Source organism: Anabas testudineus, chromosome 2, assembly GCF_900324465.2.
Source record: "Anabas testudineus chromosome 2, fAnaTes1.2, whole genome shotgun sequence".
Lineage (NCBI taxonomy): Eukaryota > Metazoa > Chordata > Actinopteri > Anabantiformes > Anabantidae > Anabas > Anabas testudineus.
Genome location: NC_046611.1, coordinates 1,303,345 through 1,330,067, shown reverse-complemented (window position 1 = coordinate 1,330,067; position 26,723 = coordinate 1,303,345). Strand labels below are relative to the sequence as shown.

At 38.0% G+C, this 26,723-nt stretch overlaps 2 protein-coding genes across 2 annotated transcripts; one reads left to right on the top strand and one right to left on the bottom strand.

The window, feature by feature from the left end:
- Positions 1-10,774: 10,774 nt before the first annotated feature.
- Positions 10,775-20,765, top strand: LOC113164564 (cytochrome b-245 heavy chain). The gene is made up of 13 exons (XM_026363918.1): positions 10,775-10,916; positions 11,527-11,619; positions 12,517-12,627; positions 12,716-12,800; positions 14,852-15,000; positions 15,968-16,149; positions 16,724-16,856; positions 16,941-17,033; positions 17,854-18,107; positions 18,734-18,896; positions 19,123-19,269; positions 19,443-19,567; positions 19,695-20,765. The coding sequence occupies exons 1-13, from the start codon at positions 10,872-10,874 to the stop codon at positions 19,810-19,812; spliced, it is 1,698 nt and encodes a 565-aa protein (XP_026219703.1). The 5' UTR covers positions 10,775-10,871; the 3' UTR covers positions 19,813-20,765.
- A 1,426-nt stretch (positions 20,766-22,191) lies between these two features.
- On the bottom strand, positions 22,192-24,304 carry LOC113164567 (dynein light chain Tctex-type 3-like). The gene is made up of 5 exons (XM_026363921.1): positions 24,149-24,304; positions 23,552-23,593; positions 23,099-23,222; positions 22,895-22,972; positions 22,192-22,570 (listed from the first exon to the last, which is right to left on the bottom strand). Exons 1-5 carry the CDS (start codon positions 24,173-24,175, stop codon positions 22,497-22,499), a joined length of 345 nt encoding a protein of 114 aa, XP_026219706.1. The 5' UTR covers positions 24,176-24,304; the 3' UTR covers positions 22,192-22,496.
- Between the last annotated feature and the right edge of the window lie 2,419 nt (positions 24,305-26,723).

Here is a 26,723-nt window from a genome sequence, read left to right as displayed (position 1 = left end):
TATTTTTAATAAGTCAACAGGAAGATAACAATAAATGAATAAAGTAAAAAGACAAGAAGAGAAGAAGAAGAAAAAGAAACCAAGTCATGATAAAAAGCTGGTTAAAATAATATGTCACAAATATTTAAACCACGTCAACATGATAACTTACTTTCAATTCAGAGTTGGGAACATGCAATAACTTCAAATAATGAATTACTGTGTATGCCATCATTTTAAATGAAATCAATAATTTCCATTTATTAAATATCATTTATTTGTTTATTTACCTGGTGCTTTTTGAGCTTCCATAAAGAAATAAATAAACAAAATAATTCTAAATGATCAGACATTATTAGTACTTCATTGTTTTGTTTATATCTATTCTAGTAATTATATTTATCTTTTTTAAATTATATTATCATTTAGGAGCTAAAACTGGTTCCATCGTTCAACAACTACATTTCCCAGAAGCCTTTGACAAATTGAAATATGTTGTCAGGTTTATGCTAATAATTAAAACTGACTGATTTTTTTTGTGATATTCATGTAATCAATGAATGTGACTTTAATTTAAGTGTATAAATAATTCAACATTTTATTAAAACCAGCTTTAATGTTCTTTTTATTTATTATTATTAATGATTCAGCTGTTTATAGAACCAGTCTTTCATTTCATCATGACCCTTTGAGGAGCTCGTCTTTCAGCCACGTGACCCCAGAACATTTCATTTAGTCCTTTTTTGTTTGTATGTTATCGGAAACTTTTTCACATCCATAAAAAAGATCAAACATTTCCAGTGATTTTACCAAAGACACTGTGCTCAGTGTTTTCAGGAAACCTTCAGACTTCCGCAGCCTGTGAAAGAGCAGTCACCTCAGATCAGTTTGAGCTCTGACCCGCAGAGACCAAAATAATCCGATTATTCTCCAGAGCAGCTTGTTGGGCTCCTGCGCTCCGAGGCCTCGAGCTCTGTTTTGTTTACGGTCTCCTTGCTGATGTTTAACCAATGAGAGCAGCGTGACTGCTCGGTGCCGCTGGAGCCCAGAGGCATGATTCATATTAACTAGAGTGCATCCTCCTCTGAATGATTCATCAGACAGATCCAGAGCCTGAATGTGAGCTGATGTGAAGGAATCGGGAGCAGCGGCGTCTAACACACTGTTCTACCAGCTGTGGCTCAGCTGAACATGTGAGACGAGGTCCAACAGACTTAACGGGACACAGCGAGGCTCCTTTAAACAGGTGCAGGAAGTGGAACACGAAATATGAACCATGAGACAAACGTGAAATATCATCAAACAGATTAGAAAACGATGGATCTGTTTGTAATTGTTCACCGTTCGTGTCGTTTTCAGTTTTTAGTCTCATGTCTGATCTTGTGTCTTTTATGGTGTCTGTATATTTACCCTCTGACCTGTGCCGGTAATCCAACCAGGTTTGAATCCAATTAGGTCACTTCATTAAACTGTTGTTGTGATGTCGTGAGTTAATAAACCATCTTGATGGTTATGAATTTAATCTCGTGCTCATGATGTTTGTAAGAGTCTCCAAGTTTCCAACAGTGCAGCAACATATGGAACGAGCACGTTTCACTGTTTACTGTAGTTCTCACTGATCCAGACACACAGAGAGTGGAGAACTGTTCAGGTGCAGCTCAGGTTATCACATTTAAAATCAGGTTTTACTTCATGTTGGTTGTTAAAAGTCTAAACTTGAGTCCAGGCAGAAGAAACTTCAGGTCCAGGTCCAGAAACGTCCCAGTCCTGCTGCAGCTCTTTGTGATTAAGCGTTGTGAAATGGGTCGGTGGTGATGTCACAGTTGCTATGTAAGAGATTTAATCTAATCCCCTTCCTCCAGATTAGGAGGAAAATAACTCGAAGGCCTTTTGTCTAAATTACACAGCATGTGAGTGTCGCTTTAACCTTCACCTCGGGCAGCAGACGTTTACCGTCCGCTGAACCCTGTGAGCGTTTGACATTTGAAGGTCACGTCAGGGTTACGGCTTCAGAAAATATCAAGAGCAGCAGGTCAACAAGACAACGATCTGACATAAGACCCAGAGTGATCTCCTTTTTTAATATTACTCATTAAATCTGACACTGAGCTGAGAGTTAATGTCTCGTCACAGCAGCACGAACATGGATGTGAATAGAAATCAGGCTGCAGACGTTTAGAACGGACGCCTCTGGGTGCAGATTCTCCAGCCTTCACTGAGAAACGGACCTGGAATTCAAAACTCTATCGATGTTACGTTAACAGACGCACTGACGCACATGAACAGTTCACTTTAATACAACACACAGGACCAGGAAGAGGAAAATATATCAGACCACAGACGACCGTCTCTGTCCTGTCTCTCGAGGAACTGGACACAGGCGAGCAGGTGGGAGGAGCCGGATCAGGTGGGAAAACTGAGCAGGTAACAGAGGAGGAGGAGACAGACAGACATCTGTGGACAGACAGACAGCTGTGGACAGACAGACAGACAGCTGTGGACAGACAGACATCTGTGGACAGACAGACAGCTGTGGACAGACAGACAGACAGCTGTGGACAGACAGACAGCTGTGGACAGACAGACAGCTGTGGACGGGGAAAATACATAATTCAGACTGAAAGTGGCTGAAGTTTAATGGTAGAGTGAAAAACATGAGACGTGACAGAATGAGTCCAATACTGACACATACACAAACACACACACACACAAACACACACACACACACACACCACACACACAAACACACACACACACACAAAACACACAAACACACACACACAAAAACACACAAACACACACACACAAAAACACACAAACACACACACACACACACACACAAACACACACACACAAACACACACACACACACACACACACACACAAACACACACACACAAAAACACACACACACAAACACACACACACTCGTATCACTTATCAAACATGGACCCTCCAACAGTTTCAAACTAAACACCTGATTCTGTATCAATGATGTTTGACCCTTTGACCCTTTGACCCTTCTCCAGTAGTAGTAATATTCGTAGTTCCAGCTCCGGCTCCTCCGGCCTCTTGGACAGATAAGACAGTGAGTCCACTCCAGCGGCCACAGCGATGAGGAACAACATGAAGCTTCACGCCGACTGTCTCCTCAGAGAAGAAGCAGTTCAACTCTCACCTCCAGGGTCTCAGGGGGTTCCACAGTCAGCAGAACGTTCAGGAACGTTCAGGAACGCTCAGTGTCAGTGAGAGAGCTGTGAATTCACATGTTCTGTGTCTCCCAGTGTCTCCAGATCTCTGCTCACACCGTCTTCATGTCTTGTGTCCTGGTGGTGGCAGTAACGCACCAGCACTGTTTACTCAGTTACCTCTGAACTAGAGACGCTGCTGAGTCCTGTGTCCAACACACAGATCAGTTATTGATCCAATAACCACAGACACACAGATCAGTTATTGATCCAATAACCACAGACACACAGATCAGTTATTGATCCAATAACCACAGACACACAGATCAGTTATTGATCCAATAACCACAGACACACAGATCAGTTATTGATCCAATAACCACAGACACACAGATCAGTTATTGATCCAATAACCACAGAGCGTCAGACGCAGCGACCGCTGCTGTTCCACTGGTCCACGTTACACTTTGACAGTCTAAGGGTTAATCTGCGTTGGTGTAATCTACGATGTTTAATCCCTCAGAACAATCAGCAGCGATCTGATTGAACATAATCCTGAGTGAAAGTTGGATTTTCAAAAACCCAGATAAAACCTAAAAATCCTGATGACATTCTTACTGTTTTTTTGTTCTTTTTCATTTTTCTCCAAAATATTATTGAAAGATTTGAACTCACATGAAACGACCATGAAGCTTCTTTAATATTTATCATGATGTTATTTAATATTTCTCTTGATGTCTCTTTAATATTTCTCTTAATGTTTTTTAATATTTCTCATGATGTTTCTTTAATATTTTATCATAATGTTTTTTAATATTTCTCTTGATGTTTCTTTAATATTTCTCATGATGTTTCTTTAATATTTCTCTTGATGTTTCTTTAATATTTCTCATGATGTTTCTTTAATATTTCTCATGATGTTTTTTAATATTTCTCATGATGATGTTTTTTAATATTTTTCTTGATGTTTTTTAATATTTTTCTTGATGTTTTTTAATATTTTTCTTGATTATGTTTTTTAATATTTCTCTTGATGTTTTTTAATATTTTTCTTGATGTTTTTTAATATTTCTCTTGATGTTGCTTTAATATTGCTCATGATGTTTTTTAATATTTCTCATGATGTTTTTTATATTTATCATTATGTTTCTTAATATTTCTCATGATGATGTTTTTTAATATTTTTCTTGGATGTTTCTTTAATATTTCTCATGATGTTTCTTTAATATTTCTCTTGATGTTTTTTAATATTTCTCTTGATGTTTCTTTAATGTTTCTCATGATGTTTCTTTAATATTTCTCATGATGTTTTTTATATTTCTCTTGATGTTTCTTTAATATTTCTCTTGATGTTTCTTTAATATTTCTCTTGATGTTTTTTAATATTTCTCTTGATGTTTCTTTAATATTTCTCATGATGATGTTTTTTAATATTTTTCTTGATGTTTTTTAATATTTTTCTTGATGTTTTTTAATATTTCTCTTGATGTTGCTTTAATATTGCTCATGATGTTTTTTAATATTTCTCATGATGTTTTTTATATTTATCATTATGTTTCTTAATATTTCTCATGATGATGTTTTTTAATATTTTTCTTGGATGTTTCTTTAATATTTCTCATGATGTTTCTTTAATATTTCTCTTGATGTTTTTTAATATTTCTCTTGATGTTTCTTTAATGTTTCTCATGATGTTTCTTTAATATTTCTCATGATGTTTTTTAATATTTCTCTTGATGTTTCTTTAATATTTCTCTTGATGTTTCTTTAATATTTTCTCATGAAGCTTCTTAATATTTCTCATGATGTTCTTAATATTTCTCTTGATGTTTCTATAATATTTCTCATGATGTTTTTTAATATTTCTCTTGATGTTTCTTTAATATTTCTCATGATGTTTTTTAATATTTATCTTGATGTTTCTTTAATATTTCTCATGATGTTTCTTTAATATTTATCTTGATGTTTCTTTAATATTTCTCATGATGTTTTTTAATATTTATCTTGATGTTTCTTTAATATTTCTCATGATGTTTCTTTAATATTTCTCATGATGTTTTTAATATTTATCTTGATGTTTCTTTAATATTTCTCATGATGTTTCTTTAATATTTCTCTTGATGTTTCTATAATATTTCTCATGATGTTTTTTAATATTTCTCTTGATGTTTCTTTAATATTTCTCATGATGTTTTTTAATATTTATCTTGATGTTTCTTTAATATTTCTCATGATGTTTCTTTAATATTTCTCATGATGTTTTTTAATATTTCTCATGATGTTTCTTTAATATTTTCTCATGAAGCTTCTTAATATTTCTCATGATGTTTCTTTAATATTTCTCATGATGTTTCTTTAATATTTTCTCATGATGTTTTTTAATATTTCTCATGATGTTTCTTTAATATTTCTCATGATGTTTCTTTAATATTTCTCTTGATGTTTCTTTAATATTTCTCTTGATGTTTCTTTAATATTTCTCATGATGTTTTTTAATATTTCTCATGATGTTTCTTAATATTTCTCATGATGTTTCTTTAATATTTCTCATGATGTTTTTTAATATTTCTCATGATGTTTTTCAATATTTCTCTTGATGTTTTTTAATATTTTTCTAGATGTTTTTTTAATATTTCTCTTGATGTTTTTTAATATTTCTCATGATGTTTTTTAATATTTCTCATGATGATGTTTTTTTAATATTTTTCTTGATGTTTTTTAATATTTTTCTTGATGTTTTTTAATATTTCTCTTGATGTTTTTTATATTTATCATTATGTTTCTTAATATTTCTCATGATGATGTTTTTTAATATTTTTCTTGGATGTTTCTTTAATATTTCTCATGATGTTTCTTTAATATTTCTCTTGATGTTTTTTAATATTTCTCTTGATGTTTCTTTAATGTTTCTCATGATGTTTCTTTAATATTTCTCATGATGTTTTTTATATTTCTCTTGATGTTTCTTTAATATTTCTCTTGATGTTTCTTTAATATTTCTCTTGATGTTTTTTAATATTTCTCTTGATGTTTCTTTAATATTTCTCATGATGATGTTTTTTAATATTTTTCTTGATGTTTTTTAATATTTCTCATGATGTTTTTTAATATTTCTCTTGATGTTTCTTTAATATTGCTCATGATGTTTTTTAATATTTCTCATGATGTTTTTTATATTTATCATTATGTTTCTTAATATTTCTCATGATGATGTTTTTTAATATTTTTCTTGGATGTTTCTTTAATATTTCTCATGATGTTTCTTTAATATTTCTCTTGATGTTTTTTAATATTTCTCTTGATGTTTCTTTAATGTTTCTCATGATGTTTCTTTAATATTTCTCATGATGTTTTTTAATATTTCTCTTGATGTTTCTTTAATATTTCTCTTGATGTTTCTTTAATATTTTCTCATGAAGCTTCTTAATATTTCTCATGATGTTCTTAATATTTCTCTTGATGTTTCTTTAATATTTCTCATGATGTTTTTTAATATTTCTCTTGATGTTTCTTTAATATTTCTCATGATGTTTTTTAATATTTATCTTGATGTTTCTTTAATATTTCTCATGATGTTTCTTTAATATTTATCTTGATGTTTCTTTAATATTTCTCATGATGTTTTTTAATATTTATCTTGATGTTTCTTTAATATTTCTCATGATGTTTCTTTAATATTTCTCATGATGTTTTTTAATATTTATCTTGATGTTTCTTTAATATTTCTCATGATGTTTCTTTAATATTTATCTTGATGTTTCTATAATATTTCTCATGATGTTTTTTAATATTTCTCTTGATGTTTCTTTAATATTTCTCATGATGTTTTTTAATATTTATCTTGATGTTTCTTTAATATTTCTCATGATGTTTCTTTAATATTTCTCATGATGTTTTTTAATATTTCTCATGATGTTTCTTTAATATTTTCTCATGAAGCTTCTTAATATTTCTCATGATGTTTCTTTAATATTTCTCATGATGTTTCTTTAATATTTTCTCATGATGTTTTTTAATATTTCTCATGATGTTTCTTCAATATTTCTCATGATGTTTCTTTAATATTTCTCTTGATGTTTCTTTAATATTTCTCTTGATGTTTCTTTAATATTTCTCATGATGTTTTTTAATATTTCTCATGATGTTTCTTAATATTTCTCATGATGTTTCTTTAATATTTCTCATGATGTTTTTTAATATTTCTCATGATGTTTTTCAATATTTCTCTTGATGTTTTTTAATATTTTTCTAGATGTTTTTTTAATATTTCTCTTGATGTTTTTTAATATTTCTCATGATGTTTTTTAATATTTCTCATGATGATGTTTTTTAATATTTTTCTTGATGTTTTTTAATATTTTTCTTGATGTTTTTTAATATTTCTCTTGATGTTTTTTATATTTATCATTATGTTTCTTAATATTTCTCATGATGATGTTTTTTAATATTTTTCTTGATGTTTCTTTAATATTTCTCATGATGTTTTTTAATATTTCTCATGATGTTTTTTATATTTATCATTATGTTTCTTAATATTTCTCATGATGATGTTTTTTAATATTTTTCTTGATGTTTTTTTTATATTTCTCATGATGTTTTTTAATATTTCTCTTGATGTTTCTTTAATATTTCTCTTGATGTTTTTTAATATTTCTCTTGATGTTTCTTTAATGTTTCTCATGATGTTTCTTTAATATTTCTCATGATGTTTTTTAATATTTCTCTTGATGTTTCTTTAATATTTCTCTTGATGTTTCTTTAATATTTTCTCATGAAGCTTCTTAATATTTCTCATGATGTTTCTTAATATTTCTCTTGATGTTTCTTTAATATTTCTCATGATGTTTTTTAATATTTCTCTTGATGTTTCTTTAATATTTCTCATGATGTTTTTTAATATTTATCTTGATGTTTCTTTAATATTTCTCATGATGTTTCTTTAATATTTATCTTGATGTTTCTTTAATATTGCTCATGATGTTTCTTTAATATTTCTTATGATGTTTTTTAATATTTCTCATGATGTTTCTTTAATATTTTCTCATGAAGCTTCTTAATATTTCTCATGATGTTGCTTTAATATTTCTCATGATGTTTCTTTAATATTTTCTCATGATGTTTTTTAATATTTCTCATGATGTTTCTTTAATATTTCTCATGATGTTTCTTTAATATTTCTCTTGATGTTTCTTTAATATTTCTCTTGATGTTTCTTTAATATTTCTCATGATGTTTTTTAATATTTCTCATGATGTTTCTTAATATTTCTCATGATGTTTCTTTAATATTTCTCATGATGTTTTTTAATATTTCTCATGATGTTTTTTAATATTTCTCTTGATGTTTTTTAATATTTTTCTTGATGTTTTTTAATAATTCTCTTGATGTTGCTTTAATATTTCTCATGATGTTTTTTAATATTTCTCATGATGTTTTTTAATATTTATCATTATGTTTTTTAATATTTCTCATGATGTTTCTTTAATATTTTTCTTGATGTTTCTTTAATATTTCTCATGATGTTTCTTTAATATTTCTCTTGATGTTTCTTTAATATTTCTCATGATGTTTTTTAATATTTCTCATGATGTTTCTTAATATTTCTCATGATGTTTCTTTAATATTTCTCATGATGTTTTTTAATATTTCTCTTGATGTTTCTTTAATATTTCTCATGATGTTTTTTAATATTTTTCTTGATGTTTCTTTAATATTTCTCATGATGTTTCTTTAATATTTCTCTTGATGTTTTTTAATATTTCTCTTGATGTTTCTTTAATATTTCTCTTGATGTTTCTTTAATATTTTCTCATGAAGCTTCTTAATATTTCTCATGATGTTTCTTAATATTTCTCTTGATGTTTCTTTAATATTTCTCATGATGTTTTTTAATATTTCTCTTGATGTTTCTTTAATATTTCTCATGATGTTTTTTAATATTTCTCTTGATGTTTCTTTAATATTTCTCATGATGTTTCTTTAATATTTATCTTGATGTTTCTTTAATATTTCTCATGATGTTTCTTTAATATTTCTCATGATGTTTTTTAATATTTCTCATGATGTTTCTTTAATATTTCTCATGATGTTTCTTAATATTTCTCATGATGTTTCTTTAATATTTCTCTTGATGTTTCTTTAATATTTTCTCATGAAGCTTCTTAATATTTCTCTTGATGTTTCTTTAATATTTCTCTTGATGTTTCTTTAATATTTTCTCATGAAGCTTCTTAATATTTCTCTTGATGTTTCTTTAATATTTCTCTTGATGTTTTTAATATTTTCTCATGAAGCTTCTTAATATTTCTCATGATGTTTTTTAATATTTCTCTTGATGTTTCTTTAATATTTCTCATTATGTTTTTTAATATTTCTCTTGATGTTTCTTTAATATTTCTCTTGATGTTTCTTTAATATTTTCTCATGAAGCTTCTTAATATTTCTCATGATGTTTTTTAATATTTCTCTTGATGTTTCTTTAATATTTCCCCTGTAAGGACTCATCGCTCATCTGCACACCGCTAAACCTTCTCTGTGACCTCAGGAACCAGTTCCAAACCATCTGATCAGCTCCTTCTCCAGGGTCTTGTAACACACTTACTTCCTGCTTCTGGAACCAGCCTCTGGATGTTTTGAGCTACCGTGTGTTGAGGTTTGTTAAAGTTAAGGTTTGTTAAAGTTGTTGCATGTTTTGCTTCACTCGTCTCCATCTCTGCAATTCAGGTTGAAACAGGAAGCGTGTGGCAATTAACCCTCTGTTTTACTTCACATTTAGAAACCTGCCACTTCCTCTGCCTAAACTTCACCATGTCCACACCGAGTATCAAGTTCCTCCTCGACAGTCACCTGTTAGCTCACTGAAGAGCTGCAGCAGAGGACAGCGGAGACGCTCCAGGCTCCACTTCCACTTTGTAAGTGTTTTTACTCCGATTCGATGTTTTCTACCTGAGTAATCACTTCCAGCTTTTCACCTTCTCTAGCTATCAACTGCAGAGACTCCACATTGATCCAAACTGTCACTTTGTAAAACACACAAACAGAAACACGACTGAATGTGGTTGTGGACACAGACTACCCCACCCCCCCCCCCCCCACCCCCCCACCAGGGCGTGGTCGTGATGACAAGATAAAGGAACCACGTCTGTTTACAGAGACAAACTAACTTATAAATAATGGGACACGTCATATTGAAACAACTAGACAATGAGATAATAAATGTTCCTTTGAATTCATATAATAATACAGACGATAGAACCCTTTGTTTAAATAATGAATTCACCTCATTGAACATTCTGTGTTTTCAGAAACTTAAACACAGCTTTCGATTATTGAGGGCGGTGGGGTTCAGCTGTGTTGAGCATGTAAAGGATGGATTAGACGTTTCACACCTGGTTCCTGCTTTAGTCTGATAAATAAGATGCATTAAAAATCAAATGGAAACTGTGAGTGTGTTTTTAAGAATCACTCTTTTCTTTCTTTTGCTTTCGGACACGTGTGTTTGCACAAACGATGATTAAATCTTTCTAAGAGTCAAACAACTGACTCAGGTTTGATAAGAAACCTTTTCACTGTAAGTGCAGGAACAAGTGGGGTCACTTCCTTATTCGCTTCCAACCAAGGTTATAAAATGAGTAACGAGCGTAGAGCGCTGACACTCGCCTCCCTCACACTAACACTCTCTCCTCCACACTCAGCAGCTGCATCATGGGGAACTTTGTCGCCAACGAGGGACTCTCCATCTTTGTTATCGTGAGTGTTTTTGCTTTTTGTCTGAGCTGTTTCTGACCTGTTCAGTCTGAACGTGGGTTTCAGTTAGTTCATCATGATAAACAGCTCCTCTGTGAATGTCTGAGGTCAAAACACGATTTAAACGATTTATTTTCTGTTCTTATTAATTAGCTTTGAGCTTTTAGAGCTTTAAAACAGATTCAGCAAACTGTTCCCATCATCACAACGTTCTGCACGTGTATTTATTCAGTTATCTCACTGTCAGGACTCTGTATCTAAAATATATTGTGTGTTATTTTATATCCTGTGTTATATATTATGTCCCCCTGCTGAAACTCTATGTGTGGAAGAACACCAACAATGTGATGTGATGTGATGTGATGTGATGTGAGAATCTGCTGCTTGAGTAAATCAGCAAAAACAGATTTAGAATACTCAAAGTAAAACTTCTTCATTTTCAGAGTATTATAATGTAATAATAATATATTATATTCATAGAATGTAAATGAGGTCACTTATTGTGTATTATTATTTAGTAATATTAATTTAATTAGTTGATTTTATTAATATTATTGTTGTAGAAGGGAACGTGTGTGATCTAACGTGACGTGTGTGTGTGTGTGTGTTGCAGCTGGTCTGGCTGGGCATCAATGCGTACCTGTTTGTTCAGTTCTACATGAACTTCTTGGTCAAGCGGTGGCTTTACACCAGAGTCCTGCTCGGGGTGAGTCTGACGTGCAGCTTCACATCTGTCACCAGCATCAGAGTGAAATCTATTCCGTTTGAATGCTAATGAAAAGCAGAAAAGCAGAAAAATCAAGAACTAATTTAACAATCCATGAAAGGCAAAATACTAAATGAGTCATATAAAAAACAGGACCAGGTCTTTCTCAGTTCCTTTTAATTCAGCAGCTGTGAGAAGCCTCATTATTTCAACTGCTACCCACCCACAGCCTCCTTCTCTTTCCTTTGTTTGTGTGCATGCAGCACAGTAACGGCTTCACACACTGAGCGGTGTGATTTACTGTAGATCGGATTCATATAATAAATATCTTCAGGAGCTGATAAACGTTCTGCTCAGTTTGAATCATTTATAACCTTCCTGTAACACACACAACACAACAGTAAAGACCACACCCTGCCCTGATCTCACCTTATCTGACCAGCCTGGTGTCTACAGGCACATTTGCACGTACTGAAGGTGAGCTTACGTTTCTCTGTGGTCACAGCTGGCTGCACGCTGCACAGCTGGCTTCAAGTCAGCAGAAGTGAAACAGGAAGACTAAAGGACAAATATCATTACTACAGAGATGAGCAGCATTCTTCTTCTTCTTTACACAGCTTTAATTAAAGGAGGTCTCTCCTTGTTAAGTTCAGTTCCATGATGATGAATCTTCACCACCTCGACTTATTTCAGTGTCAACAGAACATCCAGAAACTTCAGGACATTCATAGGATAAATTTCATGTCGTAGCACGAAGTTATACAGAAATAAAACCTGTTGAACAATGTACCGGTCCATGTGTAGAAGAGAGAGAGAGGAAGAAAACAGACTGTGAGAAAAAAAATCATCTGAGTACATTTGGAAATAACCCCCCACCCTCTACCTCTAACCCCCCAGCAAGCTTTGCCGTGGGCCAGAGCACCTGCTGCCTGCCTCAACTTCAACTGCATGCTCATTCTGCTGCCGGTGTGCCGGAACCTCCTGTCGTTTCTCCGTGGCACCATCCAGGTACCAGGTTAAAAGAGGAACTGACCTGCTGACAACCAGTTTAGGAAGTTTCCATTTATTTGAAACTGCTCTTCTTTGTTGTGCTCAGTGCTGCAGTCGAACAGCCGCTCGGCAGCTGGACCGAAACCTCACGTTTCACAAACTGGTGGCTTATATGATCGCCTTCCACACAGGTACTGCTGTCACTGCACGGAAATCCAAAATGATCAAAACACTACCTCAAGGTTTTCTTAGTTAGGATTTAAAATCTGGTGTCAGAGTGCTGCTGGTGATTTTACAGAAAGTTTCCTGTCATGAGTAGAGCAATGAACAGGAAGTGGAAGATGTAGATAAAACTATGTAAGAGGATCAATGACAGAGATTAAACATACTGAGCTGCACGGAAAACATTTGTTTATTAATATACAATATTATATATAATTATATATATATAATGATATATATATATATCATTATATATATATAATGATATATATATATATATCATTGTCCTGACCCTCGTTCGTCTCTCGTTGTCCTGACCCTCGTCTCTCTCGTTGTCCTGACCCTCGTTCATCTCTCGTTGTCCTGACCCTCGTCTCTCTCGTTGACCCTCGTCTCTCTCGTTGTCCTGACCCTCGTCTCTCTCGTTGACCCTCGTTCGTCTCTCGTTGTCCTGACCCTCGTCTCTCTCGTTGTCCTGACGCTCGTTTGTCTCTCGTTGACTCTCGTCTCTCTCGTTGACCCTCGTCTCTCTCGTTGACCCTCGTCTCTCTCGTTGACCCTCGTCTCTCTCGTTGACCCTCGTTCATCTCTCGTTGTCCTGACCCTCGTCTCTCTCGTTGTCCTGACCCTCGTTCATCTCTCGTTGTCCTGACCCTCGTCTCTCTCGTTGTCCTGACCCTCGTCTCTCTGTTGTCCTGACCCTCGTCTCTCTGTTGTCCTGACCCTCGACTCTCTCGTTGACCCTCGTCTCTCTCGTTGTCCTGACCCCCGTTCATCTCTCGTTGTCCTGACCCTCGTCTCTCTCGTTGTCCTGACGCTCGTTTGTCTCTCGTTGACCCTCCTCTCTCTCTTTGACCCTCGTCTCTCTCGTTGACCCTCGTCTCTCTCGTTGTCCTGACCCTCGTCTCTCTCGTTGTCCTGACCCTCGTTCATCTCTCGTTGTCCTGACCCTCGTCTCTCTCGTTGACCCTCGTCTCTCTCGTTGTCCTGACCCTCGTTCATCTCTCGTTGTCCTGACCCTCGTCTCTCTCGCTGACCCTCGTCTCTCTCGTTGTCCTGACCCTCGTCTCTCTGTGTTGTCCTGACCCTCGTCTCTCTCGTTGTCCTGACCCTCGTCTCTCTCGTTGACCCTCGTCTCTCTCGTTGTCCTGACCCTCGTCTCTCTCGTTGACCCTCGTCTCTCTCGTTGTCCTGACCCTCGTCTCTCTCGTTGTCCTGACCCTCGTCTCTCTCGTTGTCCTGACCCTCGTCTCTCTCGTTGACCCTCGTCTCTCTCGTTGTCCTGACCGTCGTTCGTCTCTCATTGTCCTGACCCTCGTCTCTCTGTGTTGTCCTGACCCTCGTCTCTCTCGTTGTCCTGACCCTCGTTCATCTCTCATTGTCCTGACCCTCATCTCTCTCGTTGTCCTGACCCTCGTTCGTCTCTCATTGTCCTGACCCTCGTCTCTCTGTGTTGTCCTGACCCTCGTCTCTCTCGTTGTCCTGACCCTCGTCTCTCTCGTTGTCCTTACCCTCGTCTCTCTCGTTGACCCTCGTCTCTCTCGTTGTCCTGACCCTCGTCTCTCTCGTTGACCCTCGTCTCTCTCGTTGTCCTGACCCTCATCTCTCTCGTTGACCCTCATCTCTCTCGTTGTCCTGACCCTCGTCTCTCTCGTTGTCCTGACCCTCGTCTCTCTCGTTGTCCTGACCCTCGTCTCTCTCGTTGACCCTCGTCTCTCTCGTTGTCCTGACCCTCGTCTCTCTCGTTGACCCTCGTCTCTCTCGTTGTCCTGACCCTCGTCTCTCTCGTTGTCCTGACCCTCGTCTCTCTCGTTGACCCTCGTCTCTCTCGTTGACCCTCGTCTCTCTCGTTGTCCTGACCCTCGTCTCTCTCGTTGACCCTCGTCTCTCTCGTTGTCCTGACCCTCGTCTCTCTCGTTGACCCTCGTCTCTCTCGTTGTCCTGACCCTCATCTCTCTCGTTGTCCTGACCCTCGTCTCTCTCGTTGTCCTGACCCTCGTCTCTCTCTGTCTCCTTGTAGCCGTGCACATCGTTGCTCACTTGTTTAACTTTGAGTTTTTCATGGACGCCCAGCTGAATCGTAACACCAGTCTTCTGACCTTCGTCCTGTCTGAAATCGGCACCGGGGACAACGCCTCCTTCCTGAACCCCATCAGGACCAACGAGACGGTGAGTTGTTGTTTGTTTGTTTGTTTGTTTGTTTGTTTGTTTGTTTGTTGGGTTTTGTAGGATTGTTGCTTAAATCAGTGAAACTCCGGCTGCTTAAGGGCTGAAAAAAAATTAAGAATTATGACTTCAACCAATAAACTTCCTCTCCTGCGGTTTTTATCTTCAGATATTTTGTCATTGGAGGAACTTCCTCTTTGCAGATACATTATTATTATCACACACACACACTAAACCGTTGTCACAACACATAACGTGCAACTCCTCCGTCCACTTCCTCCAGACTAATAAGCAACAACTCAGGTTGTCACAGCTTGAGGACATAAAGGTTTCCAAGTGAATCAGTAGAGCAGTCGTCTACGAACCTCAGGGTTGCTGGTTTGATTCCCGGTTCCCACTGATTCCTGACCACATGTCGAAGTGTCACAGGACAAGACACTGAACCCTGAACCCTTGGGGGATTAATAAAGTCTGACTTATAATTATTATTAAACTCACAGTCTCTCAAGCTAAACTTCATGGTCTCTAATTCAATTTCAACCCGAAGATGTTAATGACTCCTGTTTGTTTAAATACAGTAAACAGGGATCCTGGGGAACTCTACAATGTTCAGGTCTTGAATTTAATTTATGAGCATGTTCAAGGGAAGAACCAGACCCAAAAGCAGGTTTCAAATTGATCCTTTCAGTTCGTAGCCATAAAAAAGCTGCAGGCACATTTATCTTTTCAACGTTAAGCTACAACCAGCAGTGAGGTCTCATCAGTGAGAGGAACTGTTACAACACACACATGTGTGAAGGGAAGTTAGAACAGACAGGACCTGCGAGGGTGTTGGGATAAAAGTGGCAATGATTGAGGAACCGTTTGAGGTGACGACCCCGTGACCACGATGAATCAGCCGCGAGGTCCTAGACGTGAAGAGTTTCTATGTGTAACTGGTTTCAACAGTTCAAACTGTGTGTTGTTGCAGAACCCCACCATCGTCATGTTCACCACCATAGCGGGGCTGACGGGTGTGGCAATCACTCTGGCTCTCATCCTCATCATCTCCTCGTCCATGGAGGTGATCCGAAGGTCGTACTTCGAGGTGTTCTGGTACACCCACCACCTCTTCGTGATCTTCTTCATTGGCCTGGTGTTCCACGGATATGGGTAGGACGGCACAGAAGCACCGTTAATACACGTCGGTCCTGTCGCCTGTTCAGTGTCCAGGGCTCAACCTCGGTTAGGTCGGATCAGACTACACTCTGGAACTAAATTAATATTACTGGAACATTAAGTTTTCTTAACGACCCCTTTAGAACGAGATCTTTACACGACCCTACTTGAACTTGGATGTGACTCCAGTACATGTGGACTCGAGTCTAGAGTCTGAGACTTGGACATGACCCCCTGCAGATTCTGTGTTGACTTGGTCTCAGGTCCGAGGGTTGAGTTCTGGACATTTTAGCATTTGATTCAGTCGTGAGTGAAAAAGAGCAAAGAAGCCTCTGAGACTTGGACTGTGATCAAAACTTGTCACTAGACAAGTTTTGATCACAGTCCAGAGTCCGGCTCTGAACACTGTTGATTCTATTAAATACAAACTAAACATAATCGACATGTGAAATGAATCAAACACCGAGTTAATATGAACTCATCAAACAGCACCAGCGGATTTTAAAGGTCCACATCATAATAACTGTAAATGTATTTAGAATTATCATTCATGTGTTTCTGACTTCAGGCGAATCGTACGAGGACAGACGTTTGCCAGCCTGGACACAAACGATCCTGACGTCTGTGCTGACAAGTTTGAAGAATGGGGGGGGAACGGCTCCAACTGTGCTGTACCAGTGTTTGCTGGAAACCCACCAGGGGTGAGCTGCTCCAGTCTTCATCCTGTGAATGAACAAAGTGCTGATCAGAAGCTTCACTAACATGTTATCGTGTCACTTTATCAGACGTGGAAGTGGGTGGTGGCCCCCATGTTCCTGTACGTGTGTGAGAGGATTATCCGCATCTACCGATCCCACCAGAAGGTGGTCATCACCAAGGTGTGTGTGTGTGTGTGTGTGTGTTTGATTTAAAGTGTGTGTGTTTGATTTAAAGTGTGTGTGTTTGATTTAAAGTGTGTGTGTTTGATTTAAAGTGTGTGTTTGATTTAAAGTGTGTGTGTGTGTTATATTTAAAGTGTGTGTGTGTGTGTTATATTTAAAGTGTGTGTGTGTTTTAATTAAAGTGTGTGTGTTTGATTTAAAGTGTGTGTGTGTTATATTTAAAGTGTGTGTGTTTTAATTAAACTGTGTGTGTTTGATTTAAACTGTGTGTGTTTTAATTAAAGTGTGTGTGTTTGATTTAAAGTGTGTGTTTGATTTAAAGTGTGTGTGTTTGATTTAAAGTGTTTGTGTTTGATTTAAAGTGTGTGTTTTATTTAAAGTGTGTGTTATATTTAAAGTGTGTGTTTTATTTAAAGTGTGTGTGTGTGTTATATTTAAAGTGTGTGTGTTTTAATTAAAGTGTTTGTGTTTTATTTAAAGTGTGTGTGTGTGTGTTATATTTAAAGTGTGTGTGTGTTTTAATTAAAGTGTGTGTGTTTGATTTAAAGTGTGTGTGTGTTATATTTAAAGTGTGTGTGTTTTAATTAAACTGTGTGTGTTTGATTTAAACTGTGTGTGTTTTAATTAAAGTGTGTGTGTTTGATTTAAACTGTGTGTGTTTTAATTAAAGTGTGTGTGTTTGATTTAAACTGTGTGTGTTTGATTTAAACTGTGTGTTTGATTTAAAGTGTGTGTGTTTGATTTAAACTGTGTGTGTTTGATTTAAACTGTGTGTGTTTGATTTAAAGTGTGTGTGTGTGTCTCACCTGTCTCTCAGGTGGTGATGCACCCGTCTAAGACTCTGGAGCTGCAGATGAAGAAGAAGGGTTTCCGTATGGAGGTGGGTCAGTACGTCTTCATCCAGTGTCCGTCCGTCTCCAGGCTGGAGTGGCACCCCTTCACTCTGACCTCTGCCCCCGAGGAGGACTACTTCAGCGCCCACATCCGTATTGTGGGGGACTGGACTCAGGAGCTGTATGAGGCCTGTGGAGGAGACAAAACGGAGCCTCAGGAGGCCTGGAATCTGCCCAAGTATGTGAAGGGGGAATGTGGAGCTAACAGAGGAAACTGGGCCTGAAATTGGTCGTGATTACAGTTGATTGCAGCCCCCCCCCCCCCAGCCCTGAGTGCTGTTCCTTTCTCTGGGTGTAATTCTCTTCTTTTCAGCACTGTTCCCTCTTCAGTGATCGAGCGGAGCTCCTGCTGAGCGAGCGGCACCACTTTTCTCTGTCCTTTCTTCAGAGCTGCTGAAAACACAACACGTGTTTCTGAGTTTGTGTAGACGGAGGAAACGTGTTGAACGTGTGTTGAATGTTGAGTGCCGTCGTCGTCGTGTGTCACACATCTTTTATTTTTACTCTTCCTGAAGACTCTGTGTCTGTATCTGCAGGGTCCAGTAGATTTTGAGGTACCTGTTACCATTCTTTACTACCCCCCCATCTCAGAGGGACGTTGCTGCTGCTAGTTACTGCTCTTTTTAAACCTTTACATTTATTTATTTCATGTTTTTTCCATTATTCTTATCAGCTGGCAGCTCTCCTCACATGCTTTCTATGAAGTAGAGTCACTGGTTCAGATGTTCAGAGGAAACTGAACACTGGCTATTTAACGTATTCATAGATATTTATCAGTACGTTCTGTGTTTGTCTCGGACTCAGGGTGGCCATAGACGGCCCGTTTGGTACGGCCAGCGAAGACGTGTTTCGTTACGAGGTGGTCATGCTGGTGGGCGCAGGAATCGGAGTGACTCCTTTCGCCTCCATCCTCAAGTCTGTGTGGTACAAACGAATCCAGAACAATCAGGATGTCTTCACCAAGAAGGTGAGAAGGACCCAGGTGGTCTCTGACATCTTGGTGTCTCGGTATTCATCTTCCTGTTGTTTTTGAAAACTCATAAAGCATCATGAAGCCTCCTCTGACGAACAGCTGCTCAGACAGCTGGTCTGTTCACTATCAGTTTGTTTGTTGGTCATCTAGCACCAAACAACTCCTTTTGATAAATATTTGGGATATTTCTTTTTCGGATAAATATGATTGGACTCCTCAGATTTACTTCTACTGGCTGTGCCCGGAGACGGAGGCCTTCGAGTGGTTTGCAGACCTTCTCCAGTCTCTGGAGGGTCAGATGGCGGAGAAGAGCATGACGGACTTCCTCAGCTACAACATCTACCTCACCCGCTGGAAGGAGACCGAGGTAGGAAGAACCGAAAACCAGAGAACGGATCCTGATCCCTCTAAAGATGTTTAGTCCTGAATCACCTTTGAGTTTAGATCCAGCCAGAGCTGACATTCAACAGCACCATGTTCTGACCTCTAACCTTCACCTGAGAGCTCACCGACTATCCCACCTTCTACTTTTATTGTCAGGCTGCTCATTTCCGCGTCCACCATGAGGCGGAGAACGACCCGATCACAGGGCTCAAACAGAAGACTCTGTATGGAAAACCCAACTGGGACAACGAATTCACCAATATTGCAGCAAAGCACCCAAGGTGAGGATTTAAGTCACACGTCTGATTCATTTAGTTTTCTTTTGAAATCTTTTTCTGTCTCTTTATAGTCTCGTTGTTTCAGTTTGTGCACGGTTTTTTCATCTTTTTGGGGTTTTTGTGTCCTCAGATCCAAAGTTGGGGTGTTCCTGTGCGGTCCACCTGGGCTCGGTAAATCCCTGGAGAAACAGTGTCTGTCCCACTCTGCAGCCGACGTTAAGTTCATCTTCAACAAAGAAAACTTCTAATTAAAATAGGAACAACTAGAGAAAGGAACGTCCCCAGTGTCAGGTTGTCTACTGAGGCACTTCATGCATTTCCAACAGTGTTCATGCACATTTTCTGCCACCGGGGTTGTGACTTGAATTTAGTTGAGAGGCTGCAAACATCAGTGACCGACAGCTGGACCTGACCTTCCTCTTCTTGTTGCTTCTCACCACAAATGTTTTGCAAAGATGCCGTTGTTGCTCAAAAAACTAGGACATAAGCCGGCTGTGTTTTCCACATCACTCTCTTCTTCTTCTCCTTTTGAGTTACACCAGCAAGTGAAACTCTGCAGCTTTCAAAATGTTTCCTCCAGCTTTGAAAAAGATTTCTTCAGGTTTTCTTTGTGCTCTAACAGACGTGGACAATTGTGAAAAGCATGTTTGATGTTTCAAATGTTCAAACCTGATGTGCTGCTGTAGTGAAGTTACTGTAGTGAAGTTTGTGAAGTTATCAGCTCATCGGTGCCACAATCATACAAATACTGAGTGCATGAACTCTACATGAACCAAAGTGATAAAAAAAGTCTTAACTACAGAACTTGCTTGATAACTGTTCGTTTTTATGTGTGGCTCATTGACAGTCGGCGTCAAAATGCAATTGTAAATAGGAAACAAAGATTCTCAGTAGTGTCTGTTGTACTGAACTGAAGTACAGGCTAAAAACAAGCTGCAGCCCACGAGGAGGCTCACTGAACCAAAGACATGAGCACCACAACGTGAACCCCTCCAGTGTTCATCACAGGTTTTAGTTACAGCCGTACGCAGCGATTGGAAGCAGATAAAACTGATGACCTGCTGATCTCTGTCTGTTTTTAATGAATCCATGATAAACAGCTCATCTTCACAGTGAAACTCTTCAGGCTGTTAGTTTAGTGCTGGTGTGTGTTTTTTGACCAAGTCAGAGTCCTTTGCTGGATAATAAACTTAAACTTTCAGAAAAGTCGTTTCCATTTTTAAAACATATTGAAACTAACGATTTGTAAATAAAACAGTTTTGAACATGACACTTAAATTCAAACAATACAGAACTCCATAAGCAATTCATGCAATTTAACAGTAGATTCTTTGTGGCCATTCCCACTGATCAATGACAATAAAATGTTAAAAAACATCAAGGAGCTCCCTGATGGCAGCATGGTTACATGACCACAAAGTGCCTTGATCCACTGCTATAAGCAGCAAAAGCAGTCAACAGCACCGGTACCTGAACTCCCTCATCCTGGTCTACAATCCTTCTCTCTCACTGCACTTTGCCAGTGAACAACGTCTTGTGGTCCCTTCACCTCACCTTAAAAAGTCCCTGGTTCAACTTCTCATCTCGACTTGCCCACCTCTGCACGCTCAGCTGCTTCACTGTCAAATTTCAAAAACAAAATATTATTTAAAAAATTGTGCACTTAAACCGTATGAAACTAAAAGAGCTGTTTCTAGAGCACTTTCCTTTAAAGTTCGTCTTCTTCTCTTAGGTATTTGGTTTGTCTCTCACCTGTAAGTCGCACAAAAAGCACAAAATGAGGAGTCAAACATTACTATTACTTTAACAAGACACACAAACTGCAACATAGACGAAATGATCAGAGACAATCGGTGACTACATGACCACAAACACAAAACCACTACAGAGACAAAGATTAAATCAGTTAATCAACATCTACTCCTGGAAATGATGAGAAATGAACAGAAGAGTAGGACAGCTTCTCTTCATCATTAGTTAAAACTAAGTTTAACGCTCACAGTGGCAGCGCTGAACAGTTTTTCTTGGTTAAAACGTTTCAAGCTCTTTTCACTTATTTTTCATGACGTTACTTTGAGAAATCTAAACTGTTTTCACTTCACAACGCTCAGAAACTGAAAGGTTTATGTCTGAAAGTGGCAAAGTTCTGAATGAAATCACGAAGCATTAGATCAAAGAAAGAGGAACAAGCTGACGTCAGACACAGGACAAACATTCAATCACAGTTTTTAGCTTTTAGCAGAAAATAAAAACATTAAACTCGAGACAGTAACGTGAACCTTAACATTAACAGAGGAGGTGAAATGTAAATTTAAATTTAATAAAAACAGAAAAACCTAGAAATGACCAACAACTGATGACAAATATCAATCAAGGATAGATTCACATTTAACATTTACATTTGTCAGATTTTATCCAAATACTTATTTACAGTGAGGAACAAGGTACAAAGGCAGGTTAGGCGTAAGGACGTGTAGCCCAAGGACCCTACTGGAGGTAGACCACAGTCGGGATTCGAACCCAGGTCTCCCACCTGAAGGATCTTACCACTACACTAACCAGCTGTTATATAAAAGCACTGTTGACACTTGGCTTTTATGAGTTTAACAGAAAACACTGAACTCTGGTGTTTGTGCACAAATCTCTTCGAGTTTATTTCTCCTGCTGCCAGTACAAAAAAATCCTCCGTGACATGAAATCAAAACACTTTGATGGAGGCGGATTAGTTAAATGAGCTGCTGCATGCTGCCAGGCATCAATGATACATCATATTAAAGCACTGCAGTGACATGACACCATGATGATGAGACGTGCAGCTGTTCACAAACAGCTGTATGGAAGTGGCACCCCCTGCTGTTCACAGGAACACACTACACTCCTCTCCTGGTGGCGGTGATGCTTGTTTGTGTGCATTTCCTGTATTTAGTGTTTCCTAGGCGACGGCCACAGCAAACACGCTGACCACACAGTACATGGTGCGGTTCTCCCATCTCACCGTGCAGCTTCCTGCAGAGGAAACAAACAGAAAGTGTCAGCAGAGCAAAGAAAACAGTGTGAAGTGTTTACATCAGACTTATCCAAAGCTGCTGCATGTTGGAGCAACAGAAACAGGATAAATCAGGTCATGAGGAGAGATCAGATCCACTAAGCATGCCGCAGTTTGGCGTTTTTAAACCTTTTAAATACATTTTTGTAACACCGACAGCAGCAGAATAACATCTCTACACCAGACGTTCAGGCACAGGTCAAAGTGTAGGTCATCGAGGCCTCACTGTGGTTACACACAGAAACACAGGACAATCTGTCTGAGGCTGCGACAGAAGTTCTCACCGTCCAGAGCAGTGTCCCAGAAGCAGGAGTTGGCTGTGTGGAGACCTGCTCCTGTTTTCTGCATCACAGCACACGTCACTGTTCAGACAAACACACACAGTGAACACTTCAGTCCGAGGACATTCAGGTTTCATTCACATCTGGGTTCATTTGGAGAAGAGAGAAAGAAAAAGCTTAATTTCACAGTAAGAACTCGTCACACACCCATGTACTTGTAAGGTTTGCCCTGTTTGACGAGCTGTGTGAGGCAGCGCTCCACGATGCCGGCCGTCCATTTGTTCACCTGACTCTGGTTGTAGTCATCACCACCTATGACGCTCTCAATACACTGAAACACACACACACACACACACACACACACACACACACACACACACACACACACACACACACACACACACACACACAGAGCTCAGTGTTGGCAGTCATGTGGGAGTCATTGGGTGCTGTTTCAGCCGGAGGACACTGAAGTGAAGAGACAACAGAGTTGTGCTCTGTCCAAAGATCACAGTTAAAACATTTGTACATGTCTGTGCCCGGAGGCCACTGTCTCATAATCCATCCACAGCTGACACGACCTCTTGTTGTCTTTACTGTTCATGTGGTTATCAGTTACAATTAATCATCTCACTTAATTAAAGCAGATAAACAAGTTACCTCTTTGACGACGCTATCAGCTTCTTCTGAGTTGAAGGAGCCCTGAGAAAATAAAGACATGTAGAGAAATATTCATGAGTGCAGGTTATCAGCATGGGTTCCAGTTTCTGCTGAAATGGTTTTATAATAAAATATAAGTCTACAAATATCAGCAGGTTTTCTTTCTTGTAACTTTCTTATATTATCCATCAGGCAGTAAATGATAAATCATCATCAATAATATATAAACGTATATATTGTTTTAAATGATATATATTGATTTATTTTTCTCTTGACAGTAGTTAGAGAATGGACCGGATCATCTTCTTTAATTGTCAGTAGACTGAATTTAGTTTGATCCTGATGTTTCAAAGTATCTGAGATGATTCAGGAGCTGAGTGTAGCTGAAACCATAAAGGATGTCACTCAGAGGTTATCTAGTGGTTCAGATGTTATAATATAATATAATATAATATAATATAATATAATATAATATAATATAATATATCACAGACTTTATACCAACAAACTGCGTTAGCATCAAAAACCCTCCTGATGCTAACGTTACGAGGAGCTAGTTACATCGTTAACCTAAAACACGTCGACTCAGTGACAAACCTCGCTGCCGTTGTGATATTCCTCCATTCCCGTCAAATATCACCGATTAAACTTGTTCCAGTTTTTGATTTTTCGGTAGAAAAAGGTAAAAATTCCAAAATGTTTCAGAAAAACGGAGCTGTCCTGCACTTCCGGTGAGCTGTCAACAATCCTCGACGTAAACCACGAAGAAGAGAAGCTGGCGCTAACTAGTGCCCCCTGCTGGTTGGAACAGACGGAGCTCCACGACAAACACTGTGTGACGTTTACACTGTTGAATAAAATCTATTTATTATTGAAATAAAACATCCAAAAGACAAAAAGACGACTGGTACAAAAACAACACCAGCTGTGGTTTAGATCTCTTACTTTAAAATGAGTTCATGTGTTTAGACTCACCTCTAAAACAGAGGTTAGCAGGTTTTCTTATTGTTTCATTACTTTGGATTATACATCTGTCATTAAACCAGCTTTTACTCCACACTACATATTTATGTCAAATTAAATTTTCTAATCATAAATATTCTGCTCAACATAATATTTAGTATTTATTTATTTATTTGGTGCCCTTAATATAAATTTTGGCCCTAGACTTGATAAAGCTAGAATTAACAAGGCATTTAAATTCTTTAAGGTGTACTAACTTTACCAGCTGCTCATTTAAGTGACTGCATTTTTCTGTTTTGCAGATGTGCATGCTTGATTGTGTTTTAAAATCACACATTCCCCCATCTCTACAGTACATTGATAAATTACAAATAAACGTGCGACAGCTCATGATAATGAACATTTTAAAAGCATCAATAATAAATGAGAAGCGGCTGCTGTGAAGAACAGTTTCCTAACACGAGCTAGAACGATGTGTAGCCTCAAAATAACAAGTCATCATCAGGTTTATATCAAAAAGCTTTACTGATATCACAAAAATCCAAATAATAAAAAAATGACATGGATTAGTTTATGAGATTATTGTGTCAGAATATAAAACCGTTGACATTCAGACAGATCACATCAAAAGTGCAAATGTGCTCAAAGTCACAATAAATAAGAATATTTACATGCTCACAGTTTGAAAACACACATACGCTGGGGCTCAGCTGCTGGTTCAGAAACATCTGTCATACAGCAACTAATCAAAAACAGGTACGGATAAAAACATCCCAGTAACAAGGTGATGCTGGTCGTACTGGTGGAGGAGGCTCCGCTGGTTTTAGTGGTTGATTGAAAGCTGCACTCACAACACGGCGTGCTGGTGGCTCCAAACAGAAGCGTTCAGATCCCAGGTTTGTCGTAAACACATCAGAGCAAAGGAAAACGTGAGTCCAGTTTTCTTTGGTGCGACTCGTACAGGTGTTTTATATCCAGTCTGTCTTTTATTCTCTGTGTATTGTCATGATTGAAAACATTAAACGACCACTGAGTTTCCTATTTTATTAATAAGAACCATTGCTTGTTGCCTTATTCTCAAATTTCCAATTATTTTGCACAAACCTGTTCACACAGTAAACCCAGAGCTTAGACCTGCCCTGGTTTTGACTCGTTTTCTCCCTGCTCCAGAATAAACGTGTCAGTTCATTTAATGTCTGCAGGCTCGTCGTGTTTTCTAGGTTTTAAGTGGAATAGTCCTTTAAGCTGCAGCAACAATCAGTGATGCTGAAATCAGAATTTCCTTTGTGACTGTTATGTTACTACTTCCTTTTTGTGACATGATCAGAGGATCTGCACTGATCTGTGCACCTGTGGAAACATGTTGTGTGTCTGATGAAGCCATTATCTCTGAGGGGAACTGCTGGAAAACAATAGGACTCATGAGTGCTGCTAATGAGCCTTTTGACACTGTGGTCTGATGTTACCTGAGGTCACCTGAGAGATTCTTCCCTGGGATCACAGGACGCTGCAGGCACCGGAGCGGGACCGCTGCTGTGCTCTGCCTCTGTTCGTCTCTGTGTTTCTGTTCCCACTGGCCGCGGGGGATGGAGGCTCTCCCTGAACGGCTGCATTCCCGCGGGCAGGGCCCTCTGCTGGGGTTTGGTCCCTACCATTGATCTGTTTCGGCCTGGTGAAAGACAGCCGCCTGAAGAGGGAGAACTAAGAGGAGCACAGATGTTGGAAGTTGTACTGTTGAATATATTTTATTACACAAATGGAGCATAAACACTTCTTTCTTGTACCTTTTTATCAGAGCCTGACTGGCTGTTTGTGTTGTTCCCTACATTCCCATTGGCTGGTCTGAGGCTTCCATCTTTCATTTCTTCAGCTGCAGCATTGGGCTGCTCACTGATTTCAGATGCTGTTGAGATCAGAAAGACAGTTTCCTGCATCAGTCTTTCTGTTCCTACATATGCCTCACCCAGACTCTGCTTCCCGCGGCCCCCAGGTAAATTGAGTTTGAGACCCTTGGTCTACATTTTCTTGACTTTCCGAGCGTTATCGATCATGTGTAACTATGTCGTAACACAGCTGATTAAAACAAACCTCTGTCACCTTTCAGTTCTCCATCAGGTACAGATTCTTCTTTCAGCTCCTCAGGCTTCTGTAGAGATTTAATGTTATGTGTTAGTTCCAACAGGAGTGAGGAGTGTTACACTTTTAATTC